Source organism: Peromyscus leucopus, chromosome 4 (assembly GCF_004664715.2).
Source record: "Peromyscus leucopus breed LL Stock chromosome 4, UCI_PerLeu_2.1, whole genome shotgun sequence".
Taxonomy (NCBI): Eukaryota; Metazoa; Chordata; class Mammalia; order Rodentia; family Cricetidae; genus Peromyscus; species Peromyscus leucopus.
Genome location: NC_051066.1, coordinates 151,528,134 through 151,548,596, shown reverse-complemented (window position 1 = coordinate 151,548,596; position 20,463 = coordinate 151,528,134). Strand labels below are relative to the sequence as shown.

The window sequence follows — 20,463 nt, the reverse complement described above, 5'->3', positions numbered from 1 at the left end:
CGCTACATTCCTGACCGTTTGGGATCCTTCCCCTGGGCAATCATATCAATCAGGAATCTGATCATACGCCAAAGGGCACAAGAGAATCTCATGAGTGCCTAGCGTCTTTCCTTTTTTCTTCCAGAAATAACAAAAACCTGCTTTATAAATGTTAAAAACAACAATGTGTTGTAATTCTTTTTTTTCCAAAAAAAAAGACGAACAGAGAAAGAAAGGGGAGGAATGAGGTGAGAGCGAGTGAGTGAGAGTATTGGGCATCTCCTCTACTTCTCCTCAACAGCTTAAGGCCCTGAGATTAGGCTGTTCTTGGGACCGTGGGGCTCCTTCGAAGCCCAGGGCACCGACCCCTCCTGGGGCTGGCCCTTCCAGTTCCACCGCAGGCTTGGAGCTGCTCCCTAAAGCGGGTCCAACCGACGCCGCGGACGACCCCGAACGAAGCTGGGCAGCGGCAGTGCCCACCGCACTCACGCCTCACAGCAGTCCGTCAGTGAAAACACACCCGGTAGCAGAGGTATGCGCCAGTCGCCAGGACCGTGGCCATGCACACGTTGACCAGGAGGGGCTTCCAGTGAGTCGGACAGTGCGCCTTCTGTTCCTCCTTCGTGGGGGACAGCTCTTCCTTGGTGGGAACAGATGCCTGGGCACCTTGAAGACCTCCACCCACCTTCCGTTTTCTAACTTCAGTGTCTTGACTCGTGCTGCGGGGAGGGGAAGAGACAGGTCACTCCACCTTGAGAAGATGGAGGGAGGAATTCTGGAGAAGCAGGCCCTCCACACCGCGTTGGGTGGGAAGAAGGCCAGAACAGCCAGCCTACTTGTCTTCTAGTCCCCGGGGACCTTGGTTTCATTCAAAGATCAAGTCAGCCCGCAGCCCACCAGTGTGTGTGCTCTATCAGAATGGAAACTCCTAGTTCTCATCAGAGATGCGCTCAGCTCCACATCCCAGTTGCAGGGAAACATGGCTTCCTTAGTCCGGTACACTGGCAGCTCTGTACCCTCTAGGACCCAGGCTGCCAGAATGAGGGCAGCCTGCCATGCCTCTACACACCGTGTTCAGACTCTGAGTGGGTCCTACTGAGAGTCAGACTGTGTGTGCCCACACCTCAAAACTGCCCTCTAGGAAGGAGACAGCTGCCCCAGAAGCTACCTCACTCCTCCTGGGGTCACCACAGTGCCAGTTCCTGCAGGTACACACTCTCTTTATCACCCCTGCTCTACTGCACAATGCTGGGAGCATGTTCCTTTCTCCAAATGGAGGGTCCGCAGCACAGATACGCACACTCTACTATTATCTCAGGACTCCACAGTTATCAGTGGGTGCTCAACAATGCTTATACCAGGGTGAGCAAGCAAGTTGCTCCACCTGCCCAGTTTCAGCACGGAGCAGATCAGACAAGCACCACAAGGTGGCACTGGAACCTCACTACATATAACCTGTCACTCACCGCACAGGCAGAGCCAGGGGCAGCCGGCACTCGGCAGAGGCAGAAGCGTTTCTCATGCATGCGTAAACACCTCGTGTAGCCTCAAGGTTTTCAGTACCCAATGTTTCTGGACAGCAAGCCATTTCCTTTTACACCCCCCCCCCACCAAGTCAGGCCCCTCCATCACCTGCTCTTGCTATGCATGGCACTTAAGGGGTCTCTGCCTTCCTCTCCGGCCAGGCTGTCTTCATTCTCACAGGTCTCCTCGCTCACCCACTGGTGGTTGGAGAAGAGTTCCTTGCACTTCCCGTTGTGAGGCTCCAGGACACGTTTGGGTGGTCGGGGAGGTGGGGGGACGTGCTCGGGTGGGGGTTCCAGGTCCTCATGGGAGAGCTCCTTCCACTGATCCTGGGAAGAACAGCAACAGAAGTCCATCAGTACTTGCTCGGGGTCTCCCCAGGTGAGCAGTCCACAGCTGAGCCGCAGCTCTGGGATCCTTGGCAGGCAGAGGGAGCAGTCCCTTAGCGACTCTAGTGATGGTGTACACAAAAGAGGGCTACTTCCTTTGACCTCAACAGAGCTGGACCTTTTTAAGATCAGAGCCTTGATGAGCGTGCACAGGCCCTACGGTCTATCCTCAGCTAGGAACCGAGCCCAAACACCAACATGCATGTGCTAAGCAGAACGGCACTGACCTGCACTGAGGAGTCGCCCATGATGAACTTTGCACCTTCGATCACAGCCAGGTAGGAGAAGCGCAGCTGGTCGGCTGTCTGGATGAGCCCCATGCGGAACCTGCGCATCTCCAGAAGCACTTTTTTGATATCTACAGAAGAGGGGTCTTTCCTCTTGTCCATCTGCAAGCCAAGGAAACTGGGTCAGCCAGAGGAAAGCCACAGAGGGGTGGTGGAGGGCCTCAAGGAAATGTGAGAAAAATGAAGCAAACCCAGGACCAAACTTTGGACTGAGCTGAAAGAGCTTAGAAAAGAGCTCTGGGGTTGCAGGGGGATTATAGGGAGGCTGGCTCCTGTGACAACTGGGAGCAGCCTGTGAACAAAGCTAGAAGGGACGGAACCATTGTCATGGGAACTGTTAAGGGCTTCAAGGGCCACACAGAGCATCCCCCAAGGAAGGGTGCTATGAACAGCGTCACGGAAGTACAGCCAGCAGGCTGGCTGAAGCATGCTTCCTTTCTCCCTGGGCTTGCAAAGCCTCCTCACCAGCAAGAGGCACGTGTCAGCCAGACAGAAGGTCCCCGACCTGCCGATGCCAGCGCTGCAGTGCACCACGATGGGGCCGTGCTCCGGGCTGAGGGAGCCCGACTCTCGGACTTTGAAAAGGAAATTGAGGAAGGAGGCAGGCGACTCGGGGACTCCAAAGTCTGGCCACGTGGTATAGTGGAAATGCAGGATCTCCCGAGCCTCCTGGGTCTGAAAGAGAAAGCCTTGCAGTTAGGCTGGGCGCATCATTTGCAGACCCCACCTGAGCATCAAGTGACTTCCTGCCCAGCCTTCCTCAGTGTGTACTGGCTTGATTTGGCCCCAGCCTTAGGCAGTGGACAATCCTCTTATCTTCCTGTCCCTTCTACACCATGCACATGTGGCCACAATCATGTTAGCCTAGAAGTCACCATGCCACTAGGACCCTAAATCTCAGAAAGGGTTCCTGTGAGCATGTGGAGGGGGCTGGCACCAGGAATGTGTGGTGACATTTTGTTTGTGATCTAACGAATAAAGCTTGCCTGAAGATCAGCATGAGGCGCTAAGCCACTAGTTAGTCATAGAGGCCAGGCAGTGGTGGCACACACCTTTAATCCCAGCACTCGGGAGGTAGAGGTAGACGGATCTCTGTGAGTTCAAGGCCACCCTGGGCTACACAAGATTCATCTAGTCTAAAAGAGAAACAGCCAGGCAGTGGTGGCACACGCCTTTAATCCCAGCCCTTGGGATCTCACACCTTTAATCCCAGCACTAGGGAGGTGGAGACAGAAAGAGATATGGCTGGGTGGAGAGAGGAATATAAGGCGGGAGGAGACAGGAGCTCAAGCTCCTTTTCAGGCTGAGGATTCAGTAGAGGTAAGAAGTCTCTCTAGTTGTTGTCTCCTTTACTGATCTTTCAGCATTTACCCCATAGCTGACTCTGGGTTTTTATTATTAAGACCAATTAGAATTCATGCTACAGGTCTGGGTGGCTCAGGGAGACCACTGGGATGGTTCAGGCAATTGTTACTTAAGGAAAAAAATTGATTAATTCAAGTCTCCAAAGATGGATCGCCAAGGCAGCTGCCATATAGTTGTAGCATCAGCTCTGACTCCAGTGGCAACTGCCTGTGCATTTACCACACCCTCCTCACCTTAAGGACCACACTCATCTGCACAACTGTCTCAAAGTGCCCTGCAGTTGGGCAAAAAAAAAAAATGGCCTCCAACACCTGCTTTCACTCTGCTCTTTCCTAGACCATCCGGGATTTTTACAAATATATATTTGGGGGTGAGGGGTGCCACACATCGTGTGGACGTCTGGAGGTCAGAAGACAACTTATAGTGCTACACTGAGCTATCTCACCTGTGCCACTGACCAGAGTTTTTCCTTTTTTCAATCGAGCCAGGGTTTCTCTATGTAGCCCTGGCTGTCCCAGAACTCACTTGGTAGGTCAGGCTGGCTTTGAATTCAGAGATGTACCTGCTTCAGTCTTCCAAATGCTGGGATTAAAGGTGTGTACCATCACCACCCAGCTACAGTCCAGTATTCTTAAAGGAGGCCACTGAAGGCAAGACCCCAGAGGGCAGGGCCCCAGAACTACAGAGAGGGAGGGAGGAGCTTCAAATAGATTTAAAAACTGGTTTAGAAGAAATATGCAAAAAGAGCCTTCTTTTTATCCCTAAAAAGAACATGGGGCTCCTCTTCCTCCACCTTCCTCCTGCCTGGCTATCTCTTCAAAAGGACTCTGTGCTAGGCCCCAGGGAAGTCCTAATGTTGAAACCTTGAGCTGGCCTATTCTGTAATCCCAGCACTCAGGAGGCAGAGGCTGGTGGACTGTAAACGTGAAGCCAGAATGGGCTACTAGTGAGCCCTTGTCTCAACACAAGCAAACCACCCCCACAGCAGCAACCCGAAACAAAGTCTAGGCACTCCTGTCCTCCTCGCTCTGCCATGAACAGACAAACTTCTGGAGCTCACTCTGAATTCTGTCTCCTTCAACAAGCAGATGTTTCCCAGAGATTACCAGGGGTCACTTTTAAAGCCAGGCTTTATTGGAAATACTAATACTGGAAAGCATTAGACAGGGTCTACCATACTCCTACCTGCCAGTGACATTCCAGAGCGTCAGTGACCTCATCCCATGCTCCAGGCTCCTCTGCTAGGCCATGACAGGGCCTCATTCCTCTCTCTACTCCAGCAACCTGAGCGAGGTTCTGGAATTGGTCTTACCACAAGCAGGAGCTCTGAGAAGTCTAAGGATATGCTCTGTCACTGCAGCAGACCCCGACCTCTCCCTACGGCCCAACAAGCTTCACTCCAGCAGTCTAGCCGTTACCCCAGTACCCTCTGCTCTTCGGATCCCCTGTACCTACTGACCTCTTGCCCATGACTCCTAGAACCTAGTCTGAAACTAGAAAAAGCCAAGACACAGGGAGATGTTCCTTGGCTCTAGTCTAGCGGTCAGGCAAAGTGGGCCAACAGTGGCTCCACCCTGCCTGGGACTCCATGGCCTCCTCAGTCACAGCTCTGTACCACGAGCAGAGCTTCTACTGCTCCCAACTACAGGGTCTTGCCACCCCGGCCGGGACCTCCTCTTAGTGGACTTGGTTCGAAGTCTCAGCTGCAGGAGACCTGGGCAGTGGGATGGGCCCTCCCCGTTCCCCTGACCAGCCAATGAGGAGGGGCAAGCTTGCTGTCATCTCTCCTGCAGACACCCCTCAGCCCTCCAGTCCCACAGGCAGAGCGAGCAGACCACTCTCAGGAAGCAGCTTCCCTTGGAATTGTGTGGACTGGTGTCACGGTGAGGAAGCGCTGTGGAGGCACTCGTGTCCTGTTCTCCACTGGCACCTGGGCACTGGCTCCTACAGCAGTCAGCCCTGCCTGCCTCCCACGGTGTGGGGCCACACTGTGCACAGAGCTCACAATTCCTGGGGACGCCACCGCTGGAACTCGTACCCGAGGACTACGGACAAAAGCAAGGCAACACTTTCTGGAAGAGTTGGCACATGCCATACTTACGGCCAGGTTTTCCAACTCCAACTGTCGCACTGTGTAATATGACTTGACATCTTCCGAGATCAGTGTCAATTTCAAATTTGTATCATCAAAGACCATCTCTTTTTCTTCTTTCTGTGGCCAATACTGGGCACATTTTAACTGGGGGAAGAACAACACACTAGATTATTCTGAGTGGCTGCTACATGAGGCAGGAGGCTTGGAGGGTGGTCTGCTAACTTTACGGTAACTCGGAGTCTGGGGTCTCCCAATCAGTACAGCTCCTACCCTGACCCCATAGCTTTGTGGCAGAGCTCACACCTCCCACCCAGCAACAGCAGCACGGCACAGAGGGCTCTAGTCCTTGCTGTGAGGTGAAACCACATGCACCACACAGAAGCCATGCCCCTCACAGACACCTTCTGTAGCATCTCAGTGTGACCAGAGCCCCCTGAGGACACCCACGGCAACAGGATGGAGGGTTGGAGCCTTGTCAGGCTGAGAGGCAGCAGCAGTCAGCCAGCCGGCTAGAGGTGGGAAGACAGCCGCGAGGTGCAGCACTGGTTCGTTCGATTTGGTTCAGTCGGAAGTCCTCCTGACCCTCTACTCTGCTCACTTCAGACACCACTTGATCTTGAGCAGCTTCTGATGAACTCAAAGATTCGGTCTGAGGTTTAGGAAAGAAGACGGGGCTGGAACTCCATCTCACAGACCCGGTACAGTAAGTTCAGATGTTCAGATGGCCCTGCGGCAGGCAGCTGTTCCAGGTCTCCAAGGCAGGGCTGACAGGGTACCCAGGCAGAGGAGACCCCAGAGAACTTGACCCTCCTCAAGGAATGCAGTACGCTGCTCATTGGTACAGAACACACAGAACTCCCACATCTAAACTGTTCCAGGCTGGTCCAGTCTGCTGGGAGAGATGCTCCCTCTCTCGGGGTGGGTGCGTGGATGGGGAGAGCAAGGAGGGAGACACTGTGAATACACACGACCTCAGGAGTCAGAGGAAGGGGTGCTCGGGTCAGCCAAGCAAAGACAGAGGTCAAAGAGGCTCTTTGGAGAGAAGGTTCTGACGGGTGGCAGGAGAACGTCTCAGGGGAAAGCAGGGGACAAGACAAGGAAGACCAGAGCACAGCAGGGCTGGGGTAGCTCAGGGGCCTGAGACATCACTTGGGGCTGAGGCAGCCAAGGCTGAACAGAACTGCAGAGGCCTGTTGGTCCTGCTCTTCTGTGGCTCAGTGTTGGCCCCCTCCTTCCAAACCAATGCAAAAGGTAGAGAAAACAGCACAGGACGCAAGGGCCTACAATGCCAACAGGGAAGGAGCTTTCCAATCCCAGGATAGAAGCCGAGAGGGCTTTCTCAAGAGCTTGGTTTCAAGGTCTGGCCTACTCAACCCACGACCCATCCCATCTCGAAGACCAGCTGGAGAGATGGGCCTCTCAACTAGGGCCAAGCTGTCAGCATGGGAGCAGATCTTAACATCCTAAGGCAGAGGCCAGGTGCCAGTGAACCGAGAGACCCGAGCCCATTACTCCCAGTCAGACCCCAGGCCACCATGCTAGGGTGGGCCCTCACCATGAGTAGGGAGAATGCCAAGATTCTGTCAGTACAGAAGAGGGAGTGGGTGTCCTCACCTCAGAGACAAGGCAGGCAGACTCTACCCTTCACTTCCATAACAGAATCCCAGAATAAGCCTGACAGATCTCTACTTAAGCAAAATCTATGATTTCAGAGGCATTCTGGCACACAGCCAAACGTCCATCCACCAACATTTAATTAGGTGTCTATAGGACCATGCTCTGCTCTGTCATTTCCCGTAAACATTTCTGCTTTAAACACAAAACCAAACAGCACACACTCCCTACTTCCAGTCAGCCTTGAGCGGAAGCCTGGCTTTTACTGGAATACGAGCGGGCCATCGCTGGAACTGACATAAAACCCTTTGGCCAGGCCCACACAGGAAGGTGGCAATACCAGTGTGCTGGTACCCCAAGTCTAATATCATCTCCACCACGAGGCCTGAAGCTCATCCAAGTCCTTACAAAACAAAGAGCCAGGCAGTCTGAGGAAGAAGCTGTGATGGTCAGTGCCGTCTCTCTGACAGGGTGGCTTGTTTCATCCCCAAAGGATGTTAATACTGACAAGTAAGCAGGTCCCAGAGCTAAGGATCCTGGGCTACCAAGTACCTGAACCCCAACTCTGGCTCTCACAGGGTTTTACAAGAGAAAAAGGCCTCCCACTGTATAAACAACAGTCCCATGCTTACACACAGCACATATCATGTTGCCATGTCTAAGTTAAATTTCAAATTGAACTAATAAGAACTCTGGCCCCTGGGCACCCCAGTCTAATGCACACAGCCTACAGTGTGGTTGGATTCATAGGCACCAGGTCCATGTCCCAAAGGTAGAAGGCCAGCACCCACGTGTCTGAGAGGAAACAGGGCCCAGAGTGCACATGCAGTCCGGGGCCTCTATAACCCAGCTTTACTGGGCTGGGGATGGTTGGAACTAGGTGAGTGGAGCAGCAACAGGTACCCTCCTTGTACTCTAGCCCCCCCTGGAGTTGCTGGTGTTGCTGGTGTACACCTCACACAAAGCACACTGTTCCAATGGCCCTAAGTGGAGCAGATTAGTTCTAAAGGACCACTGCCACGCTGCCATGGGAAACAGCCACCAGCTGAACAGCCGGGCTCCCAACGGCAAACAGGAACCTTGAGGAAGGCAGTCATGGTGATCTACTTATGGTAAGCCCAGGGTGCTGAAAGCCAGACCTGGTGGCAGTTATTCAACTACAAAGCAGACACCATTCCTTATAATGTGATTGACAGTTGCTAATGCAAAGAGCTAACTATAAAGGGTCATCAGGTCAATAGCAACATATTTACATGTGTAGGTATATACACAAGCATGTGTACCCTTACACACATGCACAGTAAATCCTGCCATATCTGGGAACTTAAAAAAAAAAGATGTAATATTTTATTTACTCTTTATGTGTATGTGTGTTTTGCCTGTATACCATGTGCTTGCCTGGTGCCCACTGGGGTCAGAGGAGGTTGTTGGGGGCTGGAGAGATGACCCCTGGCTGCTCTTCCAGGGGTCCTGAGTTCTATTCCCAGCAACCGCATGGTGGTTCACAACCACCTATAATAGGATCTGATGCCCTCCTCTGGCCTGCAGGTAGACATGCAGAGCCCTCATGCATAAAATATAAATAAAATAAAAAAACAAAAAGAGGTTGTTGGATCCCTTGGAACTTGAGTCGCAGGCAGCTGTGGGCTGCTAGGTGGTGCTGGGAACAAGAGCAATCAGCAGTCTCCGCTCTCTCTCAGCCCCACATCTGATGACTCTGTGGTAACGGGTTGATTTCAAACTCCACCCCTGGTGTTGTCAACGGGCCACAGCGCAGGCGCGGCATCTGTTATTACTGTGCTCCACAAAAGACAGGAGGTGGGCACCGGACAACAACATGGCGGCAAGCAGCCTCAGGGAAGCCACTGTGAGTGGCTGGGACCCTTGTGCTCTGTGTGGGGACACCTGCTTGTGATGCCCAGTCCTCACTCCGTGCACCTGGTCCACCCTCAGTGTGACCACTGTCTTTGGAGGGAATGGAAGGAGTCTTCGGCAACCTCACAGTCTTGAGCGTTTGAGGAAGCTAGAGCAACAGACAGACAGTGCCTGTGCCTGGCCAGGCCTTGGGACATCGCCTTCTCTGCTCCTGGCTACTGCTGCAGTTGGTCCCACAATTCTCAGCTCATCTTTTCCAGGGACCTCAACCTCTGGAGCTGCAGAGTTTGTAAGTGCCAACCAAGTCCAGGGAGGGAAGAAAGAGGCTGCTGGCTCTGCCCCATGCTGGCCTTGGGCAGCACTCCAAGCCAGTCTTCAGTGCTCATCACAGGAATGGGAAGAGGAAAGGGACAGAAGGGCTGGTTGTTTGATGACAGATCTGAGACACAGTGTCACTATGACCCAGACCCTTGGCCCAAAGGACAGGGTAAGAAACAAACTGGAGACCTGTCTGGGCTACGGTTTGAGGGGTGAGAGAGTCGGGTCTAGGTAACAGGTCCAGCCTCTCAGGGTCTGCAAGCCGCATCATTGGTGACTACCCTTAGAGGTGAGAGTGTCACCCACCCAAGTGACAGAGACCACCCTGCAAGTGTGAGACAGAAGGGACTGGAAGCAGCAGGCTGAGGGGGAGGGGCTGCTAAAGGGACAGAGCCTCAGGGGAGCTATTTCAGGAGTGCCACGTGTCCTGAAGCCAACTCACCAGCAGAGGTCATGGTGGCACATCAAATCTGGAGCTGGGGTCCCCCAGTTCTGCAGAGCCACCTCTGCCCTCAAGAGGCACAGTCTGGGCTCGGTGGGTGAGGAGACCTCCACTGGCACTCCAAGGGAGCAGAGCCTGGAAGGCACAAGGCCTGCATCGGGCTCAGCGGCACTGCTGCTCCCCGGAGTCAGACCTGACTTGTTTCTAACGAATGTTTGTTTACGTAATGTTTACCCTTTTAAAATAAAAAAGGTGTCATGTAAAGGAGCTGGAAAACAGAAACGCAGGGGACCGGGAGCTTTAGGGGCTGTGTGTATGTGGACAGCAGCAGCAGCAAGGGGTTATGGCAGGAACTTACCGAGCCTTTTTCCATGATACGGTTGAGCATCACCACGCCCCTGCTCTTCTGCTCCCACACCATCTCCCAGAAGTGCCCACATGTGTTTGGCAAAGGGCCCTGCAAACACATGAGATACACACTGTGCAACACTGGACACAAACACAACACGCAGTCAGCCAGTGAGTGTCTGCAGGGTCAGAATGGCTGCCGAGGCTGCCTGCCCTGCAGTGAGTCACCCAGTCCTGCATCCCATCGGGTGGTGAAAGGTCACCTCTGCATCTCAGTGCAGACCGTTTCTTGGTCTGGGCTGGTGGCTGAGGCTGTACGGGGTTCCTTGCCTAAGAGCAGATGGGTACAGGACAACGCTCCTGGCGGGAGAGGCAGCATGGAGCAGGGGCCCACTGTGCTCTGGCAGTCCCAGAGCCTGCTTTCAAAACTTGTCACCTTCTAACTTCAAGCGGGTCACTCTGCTTCCCCACATGGCCCACTGGTTTAAAAGCAACGCCTGTTCCCAGGGTGTATAAGTAACAGTAGTGCTGTAGGTGAAGGACTCAGCACAGCACCTAGAACAGAGCAAGTACCCAGCACAGAGTGGGCCTTTTTTCTTATAACTAGGACTGGGGAGTCTAAGCATGGACAGCTTTGAGAGCTGAACCAAGGAATGGGACGGATGTGGCCCACAAACGGTCTCAGAGGTGGCCCGAGGGCTCGGAAGACCTGTGCATGGCGGTCCCCACTGAGCAGCTATCCCACCTAGTGATGGTGGGTGGTGATAGATGACTGGTAAGTGCTGGGAGTTCGCTTTAGCCCCGTGGGACACTACAGGAAAGCACCCACACCAGGGATGGTCACATCTTTGGGCCAGAACCTCTTCTAGAACAGTCTCCCTTCTCACCCGTTTTGACCCAATCATACTTTTCTTCCCTGTGCCAGCACCTGGCATCTTCTCATTCTTTCCCCGGTGCTTCTGTCTGAAGTGTGAGGCAAGGGCTCTGACAACAGCATCACACAGGAGACTTCCCCTCAGGTAACAGAGCCAGGGTGGGCAGGTGGATGTCCAGGGTACCTGACGGCCACCTAGGTCCTTCATCCTCTAAACTGCCCAAGGATCCAAACCCTCAGCCCCACCATGGGTACAAACAACTCTGTGTTCTGCAACTCACCGGGTACAATTCCCATCTTCAAGCACCACCCAGCTCTGCAGCTGTCAAGACCTAAAAGGGCACAGCCCAGACTTGGCTGTCCCTCTGTGATGGAGGTGGAGGACAGCCCTACGTCTCCTGCTCTTTCCAGCCTCTACCTTTTACAACAGGAGGTACAGACTATGTGGTTTCCAGAAGGAACAACACTGAATGTAATGGGAAGGGTTCTTGGTTTGTGGCTTGGAAAACATTTGGGTCTCCCCAGAAGACACACTCCTTTGGGGTCAGACTGTTTTGAGTCTGTATGAAACCCCTAGGGCTGCAGAAGCCATCCATGAATGCACTGGTGCCACATTGGCCAGCAGAATGTCACAGATCTCACAGAGTTGCCAGGGCCCGGGTGGGATAGGGGTAAAAGTAACTCTCGAGTTTCTCTTTCTAGAAAGTCTAGCCCAGGCTGGCCTTTGGAACTCCCTATGTATCTTCAACTGGCCTCAAACATGTGGCAAGTCTCCTGCCTCAGCCTTTCAAGTGCTGGGATCACAGGTATGAACCACAACACCCAGGTCTAATGAATGCTTTTTGTCATTAGCAGTGAGGTTTTTTTGAAATACTGGGGTATTTCATGGGCCTTACATGTCAGACAAGTGCTCTACCACCAAGCCCTAACCAACCTCAGCCCCGCAGAGAAAAAATGCTAAGTGATCATTTGACTCGGGCATCACACACCTTATAATGGGTCAACACCTATACCAAGTCTTTCTGACCTCAACTGCAGATGAATGGCTGAAGCCAAGAATGCTGACTTCTCTACAGATTCTCAGGAAGTTAGTGGTGCCTCAACCTCTCAGCAGCAGGCTCCACCTTCTTCAGGGATCTCGAGCAGCTGCCCACTCAAACACAGAGGTGCTGGGAGGACCCTCCCTGGCTGAGGCCTGGGAAGGCTGGCCTTTTATCCACAGGGCTGAAGACAGTCCACTGGTGCTCCACATGGGACTGGCCGGGATGGGGGTGGGGACAGGGAGGGGAAGGGCTGTGATGGGTGAGTGCTGGCTCGGAGCTTCTGGCTTCACTAGGATTTGATTTCCACACGGCAGACAGAGCCCTACAGCCCAGGCCATGTGATATGGAATGATAAAGGAGACTAGGAGAAATAACACATGGCCGTTTACACCGGCCTGCTGCTAACAGACTAAGACTGGAGAAAATTATTGAGAATAAGCTTTAATCTCTTTCCAGATATTCCGTCTTCTGGTCACACACCATGAAGTGTGTTACAGATGCCCACCAAGCTTTCTCGCAAGGAAGCCTGGAGCTGTGGGACTTTCAAGATGTCATATCATCTACTGAGGCCCAGAGGAACACTGAATGGTACTTGGGACAGGGGTGCTGGCCGACCGCTAGCCTCTTAGCTGCTGCCGAAGCACTCACTGCTGAGGTCCACACCGGTGGTCTCATGGTCTAAGGTCTTCACCTGCCCATCAGGAGACCACTGGCACTTCAGTGTGTCACCTCACAGTGCCCAGGGAAGACGCTGTGCCCACACTGAGTCTGAGGGAGCATGCTTCCTTTCTTGCTGCTTTTTGGTTGATGAGAAGCCTGAACTTCTCAAGGACATGATGATCTTATCTGATGTGAACACAACAGCACTCTTAAACTCTTCAGGTGACATGAAAAAACAGTCTAGACCGCCTGTTACCTGGGTGAGAATATAGCTCCTCTGGGCTTCCTCCATTTTTATCAAACTGGCATTGATGTAGTCATTATCTTCCTGGTGCAATTTAATCCGACTGTGGTCAACTGAAAGACAAAAGCGGAGCTGGGTAACCCTGGGGTCCCAGTGCCTGGGTTCTAAAGGAAGGCTGAGAGGGACCCACAGCCTGAAGACATGCACATTGGCAGGGGCCTCACTAGTCAAGTGAAACTCGTCACATGTTGGGTGACTGGTGTTCTCCGGACAGCTCTGCGTACAATAATGTCACAGTCCATTGCGACAGCCATCAACTCTACACCATGCTCTCCTTGGGAAGGCAGGTCCTAGGTCCTTTCAAGTGACAAGCGTTACCCTCCCCAGTCCACAGATCACAGGAGAACATCAAAGGACCCACTTCCTGGTGCCTAACACAGGTTCCCAGGGTAAAGTCAAGGCTGTAAAAGGAAGCAATTCACCAAGAACTGTCCCAGCATCCCGTGACATATGGAGAGGTCTCAGGTAGGGCTGACTGATGACTTGGTCTAAGTCTCAAGCACTGCAGGGCAGACAGTATCCACTCTAAGGAGCAGCAGTGAGCCATATGCAATGAAGCGATTCAGACATTATGATCAGAGACGCTGAGAAGGGGATTTAAACTGGGCATGGTGGTGCACACCTTTAATCCCAGCACCCAGGAGTTCAAGACCAGCCTGGTCTACATAATGAGTTCCAGGACAGTCAGAGTTGCATAGTGAGACCCTGTCTCAAGGGAGAGGGGACAAAGTCAATGAAGTAAGAGGCCCTCTCCCACGGTGCAAGTACACAGATGGATGTGATTCTAGGAACAGACTCACCAGGGAAGCTCTGCACAGGCTCCTGACAAACAAAGCACTGTGCTTCTGTTTCTGTTTCCCTCACTACTTTGTCCCAAGAGCAGTGGCTCCCGCGGGCTGCCATTCTTTCCCTGCTCTGTCCCAAGTGAACACCTGTTCTTTCTGCTACAGCACAAGGGAGACTGGTCAGGATGAATCCCATCTTTCACCTGAGCCCAGAGGGAAAGGGAACAGCACTGAGCCCAGTCAGTAGCTAGCCTTCGGGTTCTGTTCTGAAGACTCTCCAGCTGGACCTGCCATTTCCCACTGTGGGGGTTAGGAAAGGCCTGGGTCACTTTTAAGTAGACCAAAAAGATAAAGTAGGCAGGTAGGTGGACAGATAGATACACTGACTGACTGAGCCCACCAGGCCTGGAAACACTCACTTATAATCCTTCTTGGGAGGAAGACAGGAGGAGGATCATGAGTTCAAGGCTGGCTTTTAGTGGCACAGTAAGTTTGAGTCCGGCCTGGGCTGCATGAGCCTACTTCTCAAAACACAAACAACAAAACCCTGTGTGAGTGGCACTGGTGACCTCCAGGGCTCCAACAGCACCAGCTGGCCTTGGGCAAGCTCTTCGTCTTATTTACATCCTTGTTGAGCGTAAGTTAAAAGAGGGGTGTGAGGGGGCTCCAGTCTGCTCCACAGCCACGGCACCGGCAGCACTCTAAACTGGGAAGGTCTCTTCTCACCCGGAACCACCCTACCTGCACCTATAACCTGAACAAAACTCCTTCTCCTACTCGAGCGTGTGGAGGAAAAGGGAGACAGGAGCAGGACTGGGGTGCAATGCTGAGGGCGATCCCATGTGCCTAAGGGGCACTGCAGCTGCTGGCCCCCATCTAGGACAGCCGGTGAAGATTCTGGGGCCTCCTGGCCATGGGGAAAGGGCAGTCTCATACGGTCACATCGCTGTCCTCAAGTTCTAGCCAGGACTCCAGACCGAATCAGCAAGGGTTTTCATTGTCACTGTGTTTCCATAAACACATCTGGTGTCCCTCAGGCAAGGCAAGCTAAGTCTAAACAGCAGGTGCTGGGGTGGGTCAGTCACCCTCCACCTAAGGACCGCACATGCACTTCAAATGGCCTCTGAGAGGGCACGAGGCTCAGTGGTTTACACTGCTGCTTCACCTCCACACACTCCTGCAAGGTGAGTGTTGACTCCGGCCATCAGCGTGGCCGGCCAAGGGGTACTGTTTGTGTTCTAACCCTAGATCCTTTATGTCTCCCTGGGAACTTGATCAATGGCCATGTAGATTTGAGTAGCCACAATCCTTGTTGAGGAATAATGAGTACAGACATCAAGAGGTGTCAATAAACCTGGGTGCTAATGGGAGAGTCCGGTCCTGCGTCCAGTTCTGGCTTTTCTTGCTTTCCACCCATTTTACACACTCGGTCGGTTATTTCCTCTGAAGGCATTTCCAGACTAGGAGCCAGGCAGAAGGTGCAGGCTCAGGCCAGCGGGCACTGCCAGTCTTAAGTAATCAAAGTCAAGGGCCCGCTGGATCTACCCATCTGGTGGAGTGGAGAACCTGTGAGCATCACTGTGGCTCTAACCAGGCTGACAGCCAATGGCACAGCTGCTGAGTCACCCCAAAGAGTCTGTACACTAAGCCCAAGCCACTCCACTTCAGGGGAGGAAAATGACTCACCACAACAGAGCTAAAAAGAAGGGCTCTGAACCACCAAAATTTCCAGAAACTGGAGCCCCAGTGTCTGCAACAGTGAAAGCGAGCTATGACACTGTGTCTCCTGTGCTTATAAAAAGAGACAATGAGGTCACAACCTCTACCCCACCCTGGACAATGGCAGCCTGTAACTGGGAAGTGTGAGTGAGGCATTGGGAAGAGTGGGTACTTACAGGGGCTGACATCCCGGTACCTGTTCCGGTTTTTGTTCTTGGGAAGTTTCGCCACTCTGCATGGGAAGTCACTGGCTTCATGTCGAATATCCTACAAAAAAGGATAAAGAGTTCTCTTTTGGAATCTGCACCAGAAATTTATCCAGTTAATGGAGCATGAGCTAGGCACTGAGGACAGAGCAGACATCAAAGAGCCTGGGCAGTGTGGGCAGGACAAGCTGATAATGCACAGGTACATACAAGGCTACAGGAGCAGAGCATGCCGAGCAGGCCCAGGCCTGGCTAGGATGCAAAGGAGGAAGAAGTGTACTACTTAGGAAGGCCTGCTAGCAGAGGCCAGGGGCTTATGTCAGAACAGTGAGTGGGCAGCAGGGAAGAAGGGCAGATGGCTGGAGGATGTGGTGGGCAAGCTAGATCTTGAAGTGCTGGAATGTCAGGCCTGGAGTTCCAACTGGAACCTTCTGGAAAGGAATGCATCAATAAACACTCCACCATCCAACTGCTGTCTTTGGAGGCAAACACGCCCCTGCATGAACAGAAGCAGCTTCCTCCTGCTCCTTGGATTGCGCAGGCCCAGCCTGCTCTTGCTGGGATGCCACCAGTCTCAGAAAGCAGCCTGGGGGCAATCTGCTCTTTCATTAGCAATGACAAGTGCATGTGTGCTGTGAATGTGCTACCTACCACCACAAAACTGTGTGTCTATAAATGGTTTAAATTTAAACTCTTGACTTTAGGGTTGGTAGACTTTACCATGAAAAGGGGACAGGAGAAGAGGCCATGGTGACAGCAGTCTACAAGCTGGAAATCAGACAGTTCAGCAGTAGGGCAGCCCTATACTCCCCCAGAGACAATGTGCAGGGTGTGGACAGCTGTCACCTTGGAAGGAAGGGTGGGACTCCCAGTGCTGGGTAGGTGAGGCTCCCTCTGAGAGGGGCTAGATGCCACCCTACCCTACTCCGAGCTGCTGTGCCAGCTCTTACTTCTGCAGAAATCAAAGGATGAATTTCTAGAAGAGTCAATCAGGTCTCCAGACTAGCTAATGTAGCACAGTGCAAAGTGAATGACCCATCCAAGGCACATAAACGCCCAAGCTCAGGTCCTGCCTTCTTTTATATGCTCACATGGGGCTGCAGCTCCACTTCCTTTCCAGATGGGAGGCCTTCAGATGATCTGACCAGACGGCAGGAAGCACTGAAGGATGCCAGCATCCGGGTGTGCCTGTTTGCTCTATCTATTTGCGTGTGGGCCTCTACTCTCTCTCACACAAATGCCACCAATGGCAGATCTAACAGGAAAACAAGGGCCAGGGAAAGAGCCCTTCAGAGACACAAACTGTGGAGTACAGAAAGACTGAGAATAAACACTACTGACACACTGACAACAATAAGATCTCATATCCAGCAATTAAGAACAGGATGCTGTGACACACTAAACAAAAATGTCTTTTGTCATGTAAAACAAAGTAGCAAAAACGACAAGCTCAGTTGAAAAGATAAAGAATTCCTCCCATCCCCCTACAGCCACTCCAAAGGAAAAGCCAAAGATAGCAGCCACACTCCCTTTCCCAACAGGTTTTTCACCCCACTGAGAATAAGAATAAACCAAGAAAAGAGGGGGAAGAAACAAAATGGAAAATGATAGCAAAGGAAACTTCCATGGAAACTGAAGGCTGACAGACTCTTGCCAATATGACCAAGACAAGAGTGTCAACAGCTTGCCTTCTCCAGCACACTCACTGTGACACGTCAGTCTACCCGAGGAAGGAGGCCTGAATGCAGCCAACGGGATTGCAACTGAGACACAGGCAAAGGTCTTTAGCATCTGAGTGGCAACCATGCACGGCAGGCAGGCAGGCAGGCCAACAGACACACCTGCAGGACAGAGGCTCCTGAGAGTCTGGAACTGGGAGTCTGACCTGTCACAAAGCTAGTATGAAGACCACGGTGACCGGGCCCAGTTAGTTGCCAGGCATGGTGGCCGTGCACACCTGTGATCCCAGTACTCAGAGGCTGAGGCAAGATTGTTGTTGAGTAGAGATCAGCCTGAGCTACAGTGAGATCCTGTCTCAAAGAACCTGATAGACCCCAAGTGTGCACACCTTTAATCTCAGCGCTCTGGGGGCAGAGGCAGGTGGTGAATTACTATGAATTTGAGGCCAGCCTGGTCTACATAATGACACCTTGTTTCAAAACAAACAACCAAAAATAAGCAGAACCACAGTTCTGTATTGGAGAAGCTCATTTCCACCACTATTCAAGTATCTCTTAGATCCAGTTAGTCAGAGATCCCAGCTTGGATGAACAGTTGACACGCCCTAGTTTGCGATGGAAGTAAACAGGCATAAAAGCCAGTCGACCACACAGATACTTCTTCCATGGTGCACACAACACTTTGCTAAGTGCAGCAGCAGCAGCAGCGCTGCTTTAGTCCGTTCACTCTGGCCCCACACAGTGACCGGGTGCTTCTGGCTCCATGGCAGAATGTATTACTCACCTAAACCCATCTGCCACGGGGAAGAGCAGGGAAGAATTCCTGAAAGCAGTCAGGAGTCTGTGAGAGTAAAGCCCTCACCTCTAATCCCAGACCCCGCCCAGGGCAGGCCCTCAACATAACTTGCTGACTGACCGAAAGGATGGTGCTAATCCCGTAAGTGTACGGCTTTTGATTCCATACCAGCACGCTTCCCGGCACAGGGTGGAAATGCCCAGAGGGAGCATGCATCCGAGAACACCCATCAGGCCCATCTGAACTGCTACAGAAAGTACGCTCCTGGGGATGGGTTTCTCCAACTGTCGCACAGCCTCCTGACAAAGAGTACCAAACACAGTACTAAAGCAGAGAAGATGGGTGTGCTGGTACACACCTGTAATCCCAGCACTTGGAAGGCTGAGGCAGGAGGATGGAGAGTTCAAAGACAGCTTGTGCTGTCTCAAAAAAAAAAAAAAAAAGGAAATGGGGAGGAGAGTAATTTTTTCAGTGGTGTAGCCGCTGGCAAGATGCACATTCCAGTAAGTAACCCCTACCCAGGTTCATGCAAGCAACACTAATTAAACCCAGGGAAACACACACACACACACACACACACACACACACGCACGCACGCACGCACGCGCACGCACACACACACACACACACACACACACACAGAGAGAAACAAAACAACACCCCCCCCAAATCCGAAAGTAGGTGGGGTCTCGTTGGGAAGGCAGGTCAGTAGGAGGCGGAGAGGGACCTGAAGGCAGCACTGAGGGTGAAGAGTGTGTCAAGAAATTAAAAACAAACACCACAAACCCCCCACATCTGAGCAGGAAGGTTGATTATGAAGTGTCCTAACAGGTGCCATGTGTCAGAACTCCAGGGACAGTGAGGTCCCTGTCACTGCTCAATCTAGGCCTTTCTCTGAATGACTGTCTGATCTGAGGTGCTGGGGGAAGCTATTGATTCTCAGAAATAGTCAGCTGAGAGACTGAACAAAGGGCACAAATACCAGACAGTGGTGACTGACAGGCAAGGTACTTCCTGGAACCCGGGAGCAGCCATGGCTGAGGAGCACACAGAGAGATGGCACTTGTGTCGGACCAGCACACCTATGATGGATGTAAGTACCTCCAAGTCATGAGTGCAGAGCGGATTTTATTAACTAAGTCTCTTTATAAATGAAACAGGACATTTACATGGAACAACATACAATCCAAACCCACAGATCACCAGAGGCTGTCTTCTGAATGGAAAACAATTTTTTTATATAGCCCAGGCTAGCCTCAAATTCCCTTTAAAGCTGAGGATGGCCTTGAACTAATCTTCCCAGTCTCCCCAGTCCTGGAGTATGCGCCAGCACAGCTGGTTTACTGGGTGATGGGGATGAGGCCCAGCAAGCACACTTCACCCAAACAGTCCTAGCCCGCTTCCCTCTCCACACACAGAGGTTAACAATATAACTTACTTCAAAGACTTAAGAAGTGGTGTAGAGTAATGGTCACCTGCTTGGTGGGCATGAGCCCTTGGGTTTGATTCCCAGTAAACACACACACACACACACACACACACACACACACACACACACCTCTTTAATATATTTCTACCTTATTTACACGTTCATATAATAAATATGCAGGAGGTAATGTGCTTGATATAACCATATTTTAATATAAACAACAGGGCTTAAACAATAAAGAAGAGTCCAAATTAGCTAATCAACACCAAGCCAGTTTTGATTTTTAAAAAAATTTAAAGATTTATTCTAATTGTGCGTCTCTGTGAATCCAGATGTCCACAGAGCTCAGAAGAGGATGTCAGATCCCTTGGAGCTGGACTAACAGGTGATTGTAGTCACCTCTGGGGTGATACAGTGGTCCTCTGAAAGTATTGCAGTATTCACTCTTTACCACTGAGCCATCCCTCTAGCCCCTTGATTTTAAATGACCATACTGAATAAAAATAGATGTTATAAAGAAAACCTATGCTCCCAAGACTCCCAGAGCAATGATGAAGGCCAGACATGCCAGGCAGGGAGCCACAGGCTCCAGCAAGCCCTGGGCCAGGGTTAGAACAAAAGGTTGTGGAAATGACATGGAAGGCAGGCCAAGTCGTGCTGTAGAGCTCTCCAAATAGGAACAAGGGCAGGCAGCAGGAGGTAGTCAGCTCATCTGGAAGGGAACCTCTGCTG

At 52.1% G+C, this 20,463-nt stretch overlaps 1 protein-coding gene across 1 annotated transcript in view; it reads right to left on the bottom strand.

The window, feature by feature from the left end:
- Positions 1-151: 151 nt before the first annotated feature.
- Ptpn1 (protein tyrosine phosphatase non-receptor type 1) overlaps positions 152-20,463 on the bottom strand; it is a 49,189-nt gene continuing 28,877 nt past the window's right edge. The window contains exons 2-9 of the mRNA XM_028868580.2: positions 15,798-15,888; positions 13,070-13,170; positions 10,247-10,345; positions 5,646-5,783; positions 2,645-2,854; positions 2,120-2,281; positions 1,612-1,832; positions 152-698 (exon numbers count right to left, since the gene is read on the bottom strand). Coding sequence (XP_028724413.1) covers positions 485-698; positions 1,612-1,832; positions 2,120-2,281; positions 2,645-2,854; positions 5,646-5,783; positions 10,247-10,345; positions 13,070-13,170; positions 15,798-15,888 — 1,236 coding nt within the window. The 3' untranslated portion in view covers positions 152-484. The remainder of the gene's footprint in view (positions 699-1,611; positions 1,833-2,119; positions 2,282-2,644; positions 2,855-5,645; positions 5,784-10,246; positions 10,346-13,069; positions 13,171-15,797; positions 15,889-20,463) is intronic.